General features: G+C 41.2%; 1 protein-coding gene across 8 annotated transcripts in view; it reads right to left on the bottom strand.

Moving 5' to 3' along the window:
• Window positions 1–328: 328 nt before the first annotated feature.
• Window positions 329–15934, bottom strand: part of GPM6B (glycoprotein M6B) — a 112576-nt gene continuing 96970 nt past the window's right edge. For 6 of the 8 annotated variants that reach the window (XM_052773814.1, XM_052773810.1, XM_052773816.1 and 3 more), the window contains 6 exons: window positions 14154–14340; window positions 10307–10463; window positions 6924–7095; window positions 4943–5016; window positions 4571–4636; window positions 329–2201 (listed from right to left, as the gene is read on the bottom strand). In XM_052773814.1, the coding sequence (XP_052629774.1) occupies window positions 2052–2201; window positions 4571–4636; window positions 4943–5016; window positions 6924–7095; window positions 10307–10463; window positions 14154–14340 (806 nt within the window). In that variant the 3' untranslated portion in view covers window positions 329–2051. Of the gene's footprint in view, window positions 3865–4570; window positions 4637–4942; window positions 5017–6923; window positions 7096–10306; window positions 10464–14153; window positions 14341–15934 lie in introns of all 8 variants that reach the window. The other 2 variants (XM_052773811.1, XM_052773817.1) reach the window with 1 other exon arrangement.

Here is a 15934-nt window from a genome sequence, read left to right as displayed (position 1 = left end):
GTGGCTAGTCTAATTTTACACGCTGCTTAATTTGGTCTTGCAGCAACGCTGGATTTACAGCTTGGTGGTTGATGTCCAGAATGGGACAGATAGCACTTGTTGCATTATGCTGGCCTGGATCAACTACCAATACTTCACGCTAGAAACACTCGCTGACTTACCAAGCTGATGCGTACACCTACAGGGCATCCCTGCCCCGTACAGGAGCAAGTGGATTGATACTACGGAACAAAAACGTGTGTAACTTCAGAGAGAAACATGAAGCAGAGAGATGCACTAGTATGGAGTAGCTGAAGGTCTGTTTTCAAATAAGCATACACAAGTGGTGTCTATTATCTACAAATATTTATTTTAACACTTGGATGTAACTACAGGAAGCCCTTGGCACTGATAGAAAATATTGATTCACTGTTAGGTTACAAAAATTTATACATAGCAAAATTTAATGCTCTTTACATAAAAATATTAGACTACTTAAACAAAACTTCAAAAACTCCCAGTAATAGCTACACTGAATTAGAAAAGAATTAGGCTTTAAGACACTGCCTCCATTATTACCCTTATGCAAACACTGGGCTAGAACATCACCTGCATTGCTGTAGAAATGTCTCCTTCATGCAACAGGTAAGAACATACACTAGGCTATTTTGTCATATTTGCTCTACATTGATCAACTTTGCCCCTTTTTTGAAACTGTCAAATTAGACTCCAATATTTAACAAAAAAATTATATTTGAAATTAATACCCCCCAAAATGCCTTTTCTCTTAATACTGACTTGAAGAAATTTGTGCTTCCTTTGATTTATATTCAGCAAACAGTCAAAACTATCAAATCACACATCAGCTTAACATGGGTATGACTTAAATATTTAATTTTTTTAAATGACTGATGCATTTTACTTTTTCCCCCCAACATTTATATATATATATATATATATCATATAGAACAAACACCAAATATACCATCACTAATACTCAAGATATCACTGAATGCTTCTGAAAAAAAACATTAATTAGAAGGCAGACTTCTATGGGAAATGACTTTTAAAATGGCACCAGTTTATTGTTTTTTTTTTTCTGAACACCACGTTTTCTTCATGTGCTAATTAATTTGTAAAAAGGAAAACACATAAGCACTGACTATAAATTTGCTAAGCACCAAGATAGAGAAAGGTGGACATCCTGTATTCTGTTTTATGGCTGTAATTTTTATTGTTTGTGTAAAACTCTGCAAACTTTCTCATCCGCTCATTTGGAATAGTCAGATCAGTGTCATTTTAATAAGGTAACACTTTTCACTTACTTAAAATGTAGGATAATGGTCTCCTGCCACTATATAAATGCTAAGACATTTATAGAAAATAAATATTAAGGCAAAGCTGACATTTATTTTCAAAGAAGGGGATCATTATCCAGATCCAGGGATCTACATTCCATTAAATAGTTAATAAAAAGATTAAAACTCAGGACGTCTGCTCAGCACTCAGGTAAGCACAGGAGTGTGACTGCTTCGTCATAAAAAAGTGTGGCACAAAAGCAGAGTGCTGTTCCTGTGGCCCATGTAAATAGTGTTCAAAGACGGCCCCGTTGCAACTTCAAACTGCTGCAACTGTGCTGTCACGTAAGCACGAGCTGTCAGAAATCCTAGCTGGCCACAGTTTCATTTGGTATATAAACGGAGATACTAAATCACGTGCAGAGATCTACTGCCTGCTGGTTTGGAGCACCTGCCACAGTTTTGTGCAGGACGTCATGCTGTTGAACATGTGAAATATTAAATACCAAAAGTCTCAAAGAGGAATAATTTGGTCACTTATTGTGAAGTGTTGCCTTTTAAAATGCCTGGAATAAACCCTCCATTCTCTCTATGAAAGGATGGAAGATTACCCTTGGGAAGATTTCCCTGTGAAAGCGTTCCAGGAGCTGGAACGTGAAGCTTTTGCACTTCTCTCTAATTTTGTTTGGTAGACACACATCTGTACTGCAGAGCAGTTATTTGTTGATTTGTCAGAGCTACAGAATTCTTCTGCTGAATTACTGTGGCATACATTTATGTGTAAGAATTGAGTTGCTCTTTTGACCGAGACTGGATATCCTGAAGCTCCTGCTCTTCTTTTGCTTTGATATCTTGGTAGGCCTGCATTTTGCTTGCATCCTTTAAGTAGGCCCAGTTAGAAGACAGTATCATGAGGAAGTGGATCTGGAAGAGAAGGGTGAGCATGATGGCTAGTGAGCATGTCAAGAGGCAAAGCAAGCTGCTAGTTAGATTAATAGACGCTCTTTAAAATAACGACCAAAAAAAAAAGTTATTCTACGTTAATAAGCATTCTGTTATTAAAACAAGCACAGAGGCTATTTTCAAAGATCTCTAGAATTTGGCATGCTAATACTTCAGTCGGTTATTCACAATTTAGAGAAAGTTAGTATAACAGTAATAAAATGAGCTACAGAGTTGTACAGATCAATTAAAATGCAGAATGGGGGGAAAGCAGGAAAAAAGTTTTGTACATGGCGATATACATAATTGTAAACTACGAGGTGCTCAGAAGAACCGCTTTCTACGGTTGTGGTGTTTATGCATATCCAAGCCCAGGTCCTGGTAAGTCTTTTCCCCCAACAAGCAGATGAGAATTCCACCCCACCCCCCACCCCCAAAAAACCTGAAACTGTAAACAGTTTTATTTACGTGAACAAGGCTACATTAACATATTGAAAAATTAAACAGCAAAACATGAGTCCAAAACTAAGCAAAAGCATGCAATCTCTGGGTTAAGAAGTATATTTTTATAACTACATTTTAAACTTCCATTGTCCAACATCAGGTGAAGAGTTTTATATCATGTAGCAACTTGCTCATTTTTATTATTATTATTATTATTATTATGTGGATTTTTTCTAGTTTGTGCATTCATCTCTTCCCAACTTCTTTTCACCATACTTCTTGCAAAAAAAAAAATCTACATCTGAAAACACTGATTCACTTCTCTTTGTTTTTAATCCCAACAGTGTAAAAAGGTCTCTAGGATCTATGCATGGTTTTGCTTCCCGTGCAGTCATACTTACAGTTTTGAGATCTGGCTACTGAGAAATCAGTTACTAAAGTGCAAGCCATACAAGAACAGAAGCTGTTTATACGCTGTTTCTTACTAGTTCAGGGTCCAAAAGAAAGAATGTGATTGTTTTACGCAGAGCTAATACAAGGATCTATTTCCTTCCAGAGAGAGCGTGATTTGGCAATTGCGTAAAAATGAAGTAAAAGAAAATAATCAACTTTATCACATCAGTGCACTGGATATACAAGCCAACTAATTCATAATACCTGGGCTTCTGATTTCTGCCGAAAGAGACTGGCACTACTTCACTATTGCTTTTTTTTTGTATCATATATATTTTGTACTCGGGGGGGTGGGGGGGTGGTTGTATTTGGTGTTCAGGATGAAGAATAGATAAGTAATTCTGACCCTGAACCGTTCCAGTATTTGTTTTAGAGATGACTGTTAGAAAGCAAATGGAGACTTCAAATGGAAACACCCCATCTTCAGAAGGATCCTTTACAAATACCCCTACAGTAACTGAATCCTCTCGACATGAAAAAATAGCCAGATCTCATCCACATCATAGTTCATATACACGAAGTCATTTTATTAATCTGATAAGCTAAATGATGCTTACTGAAGCTATTTACAATTACTGTAACAAAATTCAGAAAGCTAGACTTTTAGCCTAGGGTGTCAGTGGTATTTCAAGCTACGCAATGCAGCTCTTTACTGGGCTTATACAATTTAGAATTTAGTGCAGCAATCTTCCCGACTCTTAAACTTCAAAACAGCATAGTTATATGTAGTAGCCATCATGTAGATCAGCTGGTGGAAGAGAACAAAATACAGGACAGTAAGATACAACAAGGTGACAGCTCAAGCCCATTTGGGCAACTGTCGATACTTTTACAACAGACGTTATTCTGAGCTTCTTCCAGGGTGAAGATGCAAGATAAATAACTGGCCATTTATCTGGAGAGGTAATCTACATACAGACTTAAGGCTATTTCGTCAACAAATAGCGACTGTTACACCTGGATTTGGCTGACATGAAGTTAGAAGCTGGCAGCTAGAGGAAGCGTTAAGACATACGAAGCAAGTCATCTTGTTAACATCCCTTTTTCCAACTGCTACCTGTAATTGGCATTGCAGAGTTGGACTAGTCAAACGGCCTGGGTCCAGACAAAAAAACCCAAGAGGTTACAAGCCATTGATCAAATAAACTACAAAAATGAAAAGAAATAGTGGACATAAAAACAGAAATAGTGGGTAGAAGTAGGATTTTCAAAGGACATGCAAAGAATTTTTTTTCTAAAGATGGAGGAGGTGGGTTAAGATGACTTCTTAAAGCAAAAGTTCGGGACCTGCTGACTTGCAATGACCAAACCATAGCAGCAAATAATGGTGATTACAGCTTGCCCTCCTTAATGTCTACTATCACTATTTTTAAGATACACAAAATTTAATCTTAAAGCATCTTAAGCCTGAAAGGAACATGTTGCACAATAAAACAACAAAAAATGCTACCCACCAATGCTATGACAGTGGCACCAGCTCCAGCACAAGCCACAATGAACAGGTGGTAAGACATGTAGAACTAAAGAAAAAACAAGTTAAAAACATTGAGGCAATTGAGGATAGTATAAAATGCATTTCAACTGTTCTAGAGAATAAGGATAGTAAAACCAACTTTGTAGCAAGGTATTCAAAGCTTCAGAAAATAAAAACGTTCTGAAGTAACTTCCATTTTCTGCGTGACCTAACACAATTTCAGTGTTGGGTTTAAATCAATCTCTTTATACTACTAGTATTGATTTTCTTTAAAAACTTTCATCAAGTTATTTATTACATGGTGCCCAAGTGACTTGTAGGCAAAAGCTGCACACAGGTTACGTGTCTGTACCTCATTCGTGTTGCAGATGTTCTCTAAAATCGGACCACAGGCTTTGCCAGGTACAGCATTCCAAGGGATAATACCTGAAATACCACAGCAAAAGAAACCACTAATTTTAGCAATCAACACATGCTTTCTGTTCCCCTCTCATCTTTTCTGCCCACTTGCCAGTTGTGTTCCCGTTCTGGCATCCACACGTTGACCAGTACAGCTTTGAGTTGGTGGGAGGAATTAAAACAACTCGCTCGAGTTGTGCTTTCTCCTTATACCGAGGCTTGCTGCCAAGGCGTGTTCTCAGATGCGGTTTTCCCATATGGCAGCCAAATGGTTGGTTGGGTTTTTGCACTTCAGGTCCAGTCACATACTGCCTACTCCCCCACTCAGCACTGAAAGGGATAATCTGCATCTCGGAGGTACTTGGCACCTTTCAGGATAGCACTTACGAGATTAAGTTCTACTTGAACAAGTAACTACTGTAGAAGAGTGTGAATATGGAGCTAGAGGGAAGAATTACAGAAGGACTTATTCTGTTCTAGTTCCAATAGGTACAAAAGCATTAAGTGAACACTGCTACAAGAAAACTTGGTCTGCCGTACCTCATGTACTCCCTATTACTTACACGATTGAAAAATCTGAAAAGTCGACAGGACCTAGAAAGTTTAAAATAACCTCAACTTTCAGGCCCGTAACAGATGTAAAGCTTAAGCAAAACCCATTTGAAACGAGAAAACCAGTTTGTCTCCTCCATACTACTCGCATTTCAAACTCAGCTGGTTGGATTTAGCAACTCTGTAAAGGGCAGGTCATTGAAACTATCTCGGGATGGTATGGTTTGCAAAAAGATTTCTTAGGATTTACTTTAAAGCCAGCTTCTTCTCTGCAACTGCAATACACACTTGAAGCCTTTTAGCTACAGCTTCCACCCAAAAATGTGAGGACAGTTCAGTGACGCAAATTGCCTGTTAAGGAGCTGCTCTCTCCCATCACTCATTGAAACCCAAATGATTTTACTGATCAGAGGAACGGCACAGCCCTACACATACAGCTGCAAAACAACCAGGAGAAGCAGAAAGGTGGAGGACCGCATCTTCTCCCTGCACTCCTAAACTCTGCTGCTGAAGAAAACATCTTCCCAGCCTCTTGCTGTCAGTTGCTAAAATAGGATGCAAACATTTAACTGATTTGGGACTTTCTGCTTTTAAAATTAGTATATCTTATCTTCTACTGGATTTATGGCCCAGATAAGGAAAGCAAAACCAAGCTTTCTTACTTTTGCAATTCTGAATTTGTTTTTTCAGCTTTGAATGACTTAGTCCAAAGAAAGAAACATTACTAGAAAATGCTAGCTAAAATGAAGCCAGAAGTAATGGTGACAAAAGCTCTTCTGCACAAGGGAAGCTGAAAAGATAAACTTCAGGAAAATTCACCTGAAGGAATGAAAAGCCTGACCCTATTTTAAGGCATTTTCCCACTCCTCTGCTACCTGCACCCCCCTTGGATTTCTGTGTGTCATCAGAAAGCAGTATTAATTCATTAATAGTTAAGGCAGACTCTTGAATGCAGGTTTTTGGTCTTTTAACTGAAAGTAATTGTTAGAGCAAAGTTTGGGTGTCAACTTCATATTTAAATGTAAAAACAGCTTCTTGAAAGGAAAGCATATATGCATATGGGTTCAAAAACCAGAATCTGGTTATCCATTTCTCAGTCCTGTTTCTAAGCAGTTTATTTTGAGGCTGATCTATTTTTAAATCTAATATTATAGTACTGGAAACCAATACAAAATCATTTTAGATAAATGACTTGCCAGTTCAGTTAAATTGATTGCATCCGGAAAGAGATCAGTGTAATCTGAATTAATTAGAAAAGTAATAGCACATTCAGAGACACAAGATACTTTTGCATTTGGTTCATTTGATAAGGCTGAGACAAAACTACTGAAGACAGACCAAGGAGAAAGGATAAAGCATTTAATCAGGATTAAAATGAGTACCGTATTGCCTGATATCCACGCAGATCTGGTCCCCTGGAACTGTCACATTTGTCTGAAGAGATTTGATGACTTCGCAAGTTGACCATATGTTATAGAACATAAAGACAGGCACAGCAGAGAAGCCAAAGACCCCAAGCCAGGCCACTCCAAGCACATAGGTGAGGAAAACAAACTGGACAGAGAAAACACACGCACTTGAGGTTTATTCTTTGAGAAGAATACTTCAATTTTCCTTAAAAATACTTCAAAATAATCTTTAAGCATACTTTCAAGAAATCAAGTAATAGAACATTTGATTTCCAAGCACAAATAAAATCAGTATTCTCATTAGCTTATAAATACTTCGGTAGTTTAAGTGCTACTGAGAAAATAATTCAGACTTTTCCTTTTTCATCAGCCTGCTTGAGTAAACAGCTTGACCTCCTGAAAGAACAGTCCATTAATTTCTCAAGATTCTCACTAAGCAGGGATGCTGGTTGTAAGCTAAAAGCAATAAAATTCCAACAAAAATCAATTTAAGGACTTTTTTTAATTAACTGTAACATACTAGCATTTCTATGCAACTTGCAAATCAAAACAATAGAGTGAATCAATGTTCACAGAGCTCTCCCATACTCCCTGATTTATTGAAATCAATTTTGAATGTAACATTTCAGAATACCTGTTTTTGAAAACATACCACAACCATTACAGCACATCAGAAAGATTTGATTGATCTAATACACATTGCCAAGAAGAAAATTAGTTACTTTACTTTAGAGAATTGTGGATTTTCCATTGAAATTTGCTGGTTTGGGTTTGCTCTTTTAAAAAAAAAAAAAAAAAAAGTGTTGTCTTTGATGAGATTATAAGGTATGGCACTCATTGCTTTGGAAATCTCCAGCTTCCCCCTCCCACTGGACCTCCTTCCCTTTTCTCTCCTTCTAAGTTTTATGGTGAAACAGTAGCTCTGGCATCAGTCCTAGCTCCCTCCTCCTAGGGAGACCAGGATTTGGATCCTACTTGGAAAGCAGGGGAATGCTGTTACATCTTGTGTGTTCCCTTTTCTCCGTTATTTAACCGTCGGTGGCCTGGAAAGGCTTTACTTCCAGTAAAGCACTGATGCCGTACTATCTCACTTGACACTTGTGTGCCACAGAAGAACAGCAAGGGTGGGAAAGGCTCTGGGAGGGCAGGTTGTCTCAGCCTGACCCAAAACTGATGGACTGAACTAACGCTGCAGTGGTGGAAGTTTGCACCCTCGTAGGTTTTCGTCCAGACGTGCTGAGCAACACCGCAAACGTTACAGCAAAGGCTGAGCAATTGGTTAGGTTTTACGGTCAACAAAGGTTGTACGTGCGAGGAGGTGGGAGTGCTTGCAAAACTAAGGCCCATGAAAAACCCAGCTAGCCTTTAATTTATACACAACTGAACTGAAATACCCTATTTCGTATTAGATAGTGCCATACACCAGACCTGTATGTTTTATGCGAGAATTGAGAATTCTCTCTTTGGATTTTGGTAAGGACCAAGTGGACCAGTGTAAAGGATTTCTACAGATAGACTATACATAAAATGTGGGTTTGCATATGTGTATGTGGAAGTGTGCACGAGAGGAAGTACACAAAGCCTTTAACTCCTAAAATAGCCAGGAAAAAAACACACTCGCTCTCATTTAATGCGGTAACTGTGGGAAATGGCTATTCTGCATCACCACAGCCCACAGAAATAATTTAGGAAAGTTGGGAGTCTGTCTTCTCTAATAACCTTATGCAAGATGGAAGGGACTGCCTTTCAGGACCTTGCTTGGTAATGTAATGGAGGAAGAAGTAGAGGAGCTCTTAATCAAAGAGGCAAAAAAAACCTTAAAAAAAAAAAAAAAATCACCGTATATCCAAAAGCTTGCTGTCCAAAACCCAGCTGCATCCACCAGTCTGCTAAGGTATATCGCCTCACAAACCTTGTTCCAACCCTGATGTTTTAAGCAGCTCTACCACTACACAGCAGCATACAGGCATTTACGCCATGACTGTCACCAGTGAATACTGATGCATCTTACCAGAGCTCCAAGCCATTACTCAGCTGCTAAATTCTCTCCTTCATTGTGTGGACAAATATGGGCAAACATGAAAACACATTTTGCTGTCTTATTTCCATGTGTCACACTGGTATTTGTATAAGCAACCGACAATCATGTGCCTGCAACTACTCAACTGCACAAGCAATTGTCTGCACTGAAGAAACGCATGTATGTGTATGTTTCTACTGTATTTTGGATCTTTGGAAAACACTGCTTTGGATCTAATTTTGCTCCTCACTGAAGATCATACTTGCTAGAAAAAGAGCAAGCGAATAGCTGCTTAACTGGAAAATGATCGGATGTCTTATTTTTATTAGCTCTTCAAAAATTCAGTAAGTATCCAACAACACAGTGGAAAATTGTTAATCCTCTTGAAAATAAACATGCATCTCTGGTATTTAACCAGCTAAAAGTACATATTTTTTGAGTACAGGATATAGATTGTATATTAAAATGCAACAATCACATCAAAAGCCTCTTCTCTTTTCACCCACACTTTCCCGTGGGCGATCTGTCATACTGCTTAGCTTCCTCCATAACTATGAGCTTTGAATTCAGATTTTCAGAAATAGCTTTGAAATCCTGTCTCAGAAACATAGTTATGTTTCTGTTCTTGCAGAGTGCGCCCTAGGGGGCAACGTGGGTGAGAATCTGAAGTTTTATTTTTAGTTAAACTTTGTTTAAAATTTTGTTCTAATACAGAAGTACACTGAAGGGAAGATGGCTTGTGACTTTAAGGCTTTAAGTGTTTCAGCTTTGCAAAAAAGACTCACTATTATATCTGTATGCCTTTTGCCATCTGCAAACCCAAGACAGCAATACTTGATTCAAGTGCAAAGATGTTGTGAAGCTTCATTCATTACTGTTTGTCTGAAGGTTCCAGACATCCTTAAGCAGAATTGACTATGGAAGTCAGAGGCATTACAGTTTGTTATTTAAACAGCTCTGCAAAGCACAGCCATTTCACAGTCTGCCTTTAAGCATCACTAGTGTGCTCCATGTTTAAAAACACAAATTTCATTTTGTCTTGCATTGAGTGTTTTAAAATTAGCAGTCTCCATCAACTTAGTTCAGACCAGTGGGTTCAGCTTTATAATAAGGGAGGCCACGGTAGCACCCCAACAGTCCATCGGCAGAATTTGGATTTGACCAAGCATCCGCGAAGATCAAAGACGGACCAGCAACAGGGATTGACTCTGACCACCCATAAGGAGTTAAACAAAGGCGGCAGCAAAATATTGTTGTTCAAAAACACAGGAGTCTAACCAAGCCCAAGAGGTTTTAGCAAGCAAAGACTACTATTCCCATTTCTGATGCTACTTACCATTCCACTGATGCAGCGGCCACAGGCTGTCGTTTTGAACTCTCCATGCAGCTCCTTCACAGCACTTGTTGTATAAAAACCTTCTGCCAAAAGGATTATTCCATATAAGAAGAAAAATGATGCAATCCCATAAATTACATACTGCATTAGCTGTATTCTAAAATGGAAAAGAAAAAAAGATGTAATTAGATTTCAGCCCTATAAAAACAAAGCCAGTCCTCCCAAATCATAATAGGTATGAGATAACTCCTTTTCTAGAAATACAGTTCAAGGCTCCTTAATGCATTTTAAGCAAGCAGGCTTCAGGAGAGCACCAGTACGACTATCCCGCTTCTACAGTTAAGCAATACTGATGTGCATTAGTCTTGCATCTGCTCGAGCATCCCCTGTTTGTGCTGCCGTTCTTACTCTGACTGGTATTAGTCACCAGCTTGAAGCCACAATTTCATGTCTCCACTATGGAGATTTTTTAGGTTTTTTTCCTGTTATGAATCCTGACACCTAACTCAGGGAATGTCTGACAGGAGCAACACAGGGCTTTGAAATGGCAAAGGCTGGAGCTAAACTACTGGCTGAACTACCAGGCTCTGTGGTGATTCCTTTGGCTTTGGGAAAGGAAGCAGCCCCTGAAATTCACCGTTTCCACCTGTAAAATCCAGTTAATGTACATTTACAAAAGTCTGTAAATTCAGTGATACTTGTCTGATACAAAACTCAGGAAACGTGCAGTGATTTCTCCTGAGGAGGAAGGGTTTGCTCTGCAGCCTAGGATGGTACTTCCAAGTGAGCTGGTAGTTTCAGTGCCTTAAGTCATGGCAGTGTTGAGCTCCCCAAAGTGTAATTAAATTTTTAAAAAATAAAAGAAATATTTAGGAAATGCTTTCATTTGAGGTACTATGGAACCATCCACAGGAAGATGATCTCAGCGCACATGGTATAAGCACTCCCCTCGGATATTATTTGAGAAAGTTCTCGATTCCTTAAAAATCTACCATCTGCAATGACACTTATATGGTATTTTTACTCTGGCTAAAATACGTAAATGGAAAGAATAATTTCTCAATACTATCAATCAGATTCAGTATCTGAAGCTAATTGTTTCGGAAGACCAGAATGCCAGATCTTCCATACAATACTTCTTCTGGTCTCCAAAAGTCATACTTCGTTATTAGCACAACTTCTCCAGAAATTATGCCTTCTTAAAAATAGTTTGATTGTTGAGATTATATTTTGGATGAAGCTATTCACAGAACAGAGAGGTTAATTTTATACATCCATACTGCCAGTTTTCTAAGGATAAATATATTTTTCCTCAGATGTTTTTTTCAATTCTTACCAGTCTCCACTAAGTAGCTGCTAGCAGAGATCGCTAAGGAGAATCTGCATGTTCTAGCTTAATTTAAAGAAAACTGATGACTACCATCGATACAGTTAAATGTTATCCAGACAGTAGCATGTCCCTTGTATCAAAATACAATATTGCTCATTTAAAATTTGATGTGGGAAGTGTTATGTTTGTTTTCCAAACTGATTAAAAATAACAGGATCAATCTGTTGCACCTGTGCTGTGAAGCACAAAAAAATTAAGTCAGGATTTGAGAGAGTATAGAATAATTCATTTCACCATCATTAATAGCCTAGGAGAGACTCAATGCATGTTACCAGAAAACAGTAATACGAAACCCGGTTAAAAAAAATCTGTTCCAAACGGTGCCTTACTAGCATATTTTTCATTTAATGTCTCTGTGGCCTTAAATTATTTTGCCCCTTTCTAGCACCTCTTCTCCCTTGCCTTTCTTGTTTGGCCTCCACAGAGTCTGAGATCTCAGCTGCTTTGGTAGGAATTATGCGTTTCCCCAGCTGCTGATGCTGACTTGACAAGAAACGTTGTCAACAATTCTCCAAAATTTAAAACTTGCTGCTTGTTACAGCTGCTTTGGCAATTTCTTCTGTTTTCCTCAAACGAAGACTGACAGAAGAACAGGGTGTTTTTGTTACTCAGCTGCTGAAGAATAGCCGCTCACAGTTTCTCGCTAAATCCTGTGGCTAACTGCAGGGTCCTCGTGGCTCGTGCGCGGGAGCTGGGGACGCCGTGCCGAGCCGCAGCCGGGGTGCGACGGTGGGCGGCCCTGGGGTGGGGGACCCTGGTGGGGGGCAGACCCACAGCCATGCGGCAGGTCTGGGCACAGAGGATCCTGAAACGGGGCAGAAGCCCTGAAACGGGGCAGCAGGACCGACATCCGCGATCCCTGGGGATGGGAAGGGGTCAGCTGCGCACGTGAACTGGCAGGTCTGTGTCTGCAAGCCCATAAAGGGAGGCAGTGAGGAAAGAAAAGAAAAAACGGGAGGGTTTCGGCTGCCCTTCCTCACGCCACCCCCGGGATGGAGACGTCTCCAGGGGCCGGCCCTGCGCTGCGACGAGCAACGGGCGAGAGGCCGAACCCAGACCCGGTCGGCATCCCGACGCGGGTGTGCCGTCGTTGTGCATCACAGCTCCCGCAAAATTCCTCGCTGCTGCCGGACACAAGCCTTTTCAAAGGCTGGCAGTTCAGCTGGAGGGGCTGCGTGATGCCCAGCGTGCTCAGAGCAGCAGCACAGAGCCTGGGACCCGCGCGTCCCGCAGCGCCAAGGGGAACGCGAGGCTCACGCCGGTGCGGCTGGGCGCCGAGCCCGGGACCTGATGCAGGCCTTCAGGCCTTCCTCTGTTTTCATGGAGAAGCCTCCGGAACACAAAAGCCCCAAGTATTTCACCGGTGGTTATTTCCAAAGGCTACGGTTGCAGGGACAAACATTTAGGCTCTTTTCCAGTCTTTTCTCTCTCTTTTTTCCCGTTTGTACTACACCGGTCCACCTTCTTCTGAGGCAGGGATGGAAAGAACAACACTTCCCTGTTATTCCTGTCATCCTTCAAACTCTGTGTCACCAACAAACACTAAATCTACCCTCTTTCAGATTAAAACAGTTGCCCCTTGTTCTGTCACTACAGGCCCCGGTAAAAAGTCTCTCTCGACCTTTCTTTTAAGCCCCCTTTAGGTACTGGAAGGCTGCAGTAAGGTCTCCCCGGAGCCTTCTCTTCTCCAGGCTGAACAACCCCAACTCTCTCAGCCTGTCTTCACAGGAGAGGTGTTCCAGCCCTCTGATCACTTTTGTGTCCCTCCTCTGGACCCCCTCTAACAGGTCCATGTCTTTCCTGTGCTGAGGACCCCAGAGCTGGATGCAGAACTGCAGGTGGGCTCTCACCAGAACAGAGTAAACGGGCAGAACCACCTCCCTCGACCTGCTGGCCACGCTTCTTGTGATGCAGCCCAGGATACAGTTGGCTTTCTGGGCTGTGAGCGCACATTGCCAGCTCATGTCCAGTTTTTCATCCACCAGTACCCCCAAGTCCTTCTCTGCAGGGCTGCTCTCAATCCCTTCAGCCCCCAGCCTGTATTGATACCGGGGATTGCCCCGACCCAGGCGCAGGACCTGGCACTTGGCCTTATTGAACCTCATGAGGTTTGCAGGGGCCCACTCCTCAAAGCTGTAAGGTCCCTCTGGGTCGCGTCCCTTCCCTCAAGTGAACTGACTGCATCACTCAGCTTGGTGTCATCTGCGAACCTGCTGAGGGTTCATTCAGTCCCGCTGTCAATGGCACTGATGAAGATATTAAATAGTATCACAACATAAACAGGTTAAGCAGGATACACACTCTGGCTCTTTGTGCGTGAACACCAAAAAAACCACTGAGTGCTGTTGGACAAACAAGCAACCTAATACTCAGGATGGAGACTGAGGTTTTAATCCACCTCTACTCATTTAGCATGAGGGTGTTACGAGGATTAATGGAAATCGGAGGCATACTTACACTTCACTCAGCAAAGCATGGTCACTGGCAGTCGTGGAGAAGTGCTGCTCGAGGATAGTCACGGTTCCCGTGAGCGCCACGTGGCCACAGCCACAAAACAACGCTACCCCCGAGAAGCAGAGAATGGTTGCCACGAGCGAAGCATATGGCACTCCTCCTAGGCACTTAATGCAACATTCAAAGCAACCTAAGCAGAAGAGAGAAAGCAAAAGAAACATTATGAGCAAAAAGCAAATTATGAGGAAAAGAATATCTGTCCTCCACTTGGTAAAAGCCACAGGGACTAAAATGCCCAGGCATTGACATGCTAAGCAAAAATCTATAAGTAGTGCAAGACAGCATCACCCTCTAAAGCAGTGACCTACAGATCTGTTGGTATGGACTCAAAGCCCAGAAAGTGGGCTGAGTGCTCCTATCTTTACAGGATCAAGAGGAGATCAATGAGACAGCCTATGAAATGGAAAAAGAAAAAAAAATCACTCGTCTAAAGTGATTCATTGCGATTCAGCTGCTCATACAGAGCTAACCATGTTTCAGCATTACTAACAGCAGGAGCACCAGCTACGCTGGCACCATTCGGGAAGCCAGAGAAGCAAATACTCAAGACAATGAAGCCTTTTGGAAAAGTAAGAGATACTTTGTACTTTCATTGGAAGAGGGACACATTCAGGTCTGCAAAACTTAACTACCCTATGCTCTCCCATGGCTCCTGAGTATCTTTTTGTATAAATCCATATGAGGTTATAGGGATACAGATATTTTAACAACAGAAAACCTGAACGGGGGCCAAAGAGCAGCAATTTTGATCAAGAGCAGTGAGATGAAGCTGTACTACACAGACAATACGTTTCCAGTTTTATAGGATACACTGGATTTACAGTGATCCCTGAATACAGTCTGCAGTAGCATAATCAGTTTTAATGAAATGTATTGTTTAAGCAGTCTGAGTTAACAAAACACCCCCCCCAAACTGCTGTTCTACAAACACTGTAATAAAGGAGGTTGCAGCTGAATTGCCAGGTTCCTCCCAACCGCGTGGCCTGAAAACCCATCTGCTTGCAGAGCTGGGAAATGTAAATCGGCAACAAACACAGCTTTTAACTGCGCTATAATGGTAATAGCAATCCATACCAATTCATTACTTCAGGGTGATGGCATTAAGCTGTCTCCATTAATGTGCATTTCATACAACTGCGCAAAACACAAGCCATTAAGACAACGCTTAATGGAGCAACCAGCGTTGGATGTCGCAGGAACAGCCCGCTGCTTCTACAGGAAGGTGCTAAAGGGACAAAGCGTTTGAAGGCAGGGAGACAGCTGGCAAGTACGTACATCACATCGCATCTTCGCACCCCCAACATTCCTCTCAAAGATCAGCAAGTCTCCATCCGCCACACAAGGCAAGTTTATTTTTATCCCCCTCCCTTTCCCGCTGATGAATGAGTTGCAGAGCAGGCACTTCCATGAAGCACTGGGGAATAATACGCATCTGATAATTGAAACCCTTCCCATTTCATAAGTGGGAAACTCTTGTTTTAGAGAGTCACTAGCAAGTGTCCTAGTCAGGTTTAAGCAGCTATCACCACTGAAATGACTTATGAAACACCACTTTGCTAACTGCAGACAAGATTTAATTGTACAGAAACAAGCCTGGGAAGCTTTTACAGTCAAGCCCACAGCTGGAGTCTACTCGGTAGGAACTACCTTCATGACAAGAACACTGCCGAAGGAACAAACACCGCAGCTTAGCAGTGACAGGCCAAACAAAATCCAAATTCACG

This window comes from Harpia harpyja, chromosome 22 (genome assembly GCF_026419915.1).
Source record: "Harpia harpyja isolate bHarHar1 chromosome 22, bHarHar1 primary haplotype, whole genome shotgun sequence".
Classification (NCBI taxonomy): Eukaryota; Metazoa; Chordata; class Aves; order Accipitriformes; family Accipitridae; genus Harpia; species Harpia harpyja.
Note: the sequence above shows the minus strand (reverse complement) of the source record. Positions and strands in the feature narration are given on the sequence as shown.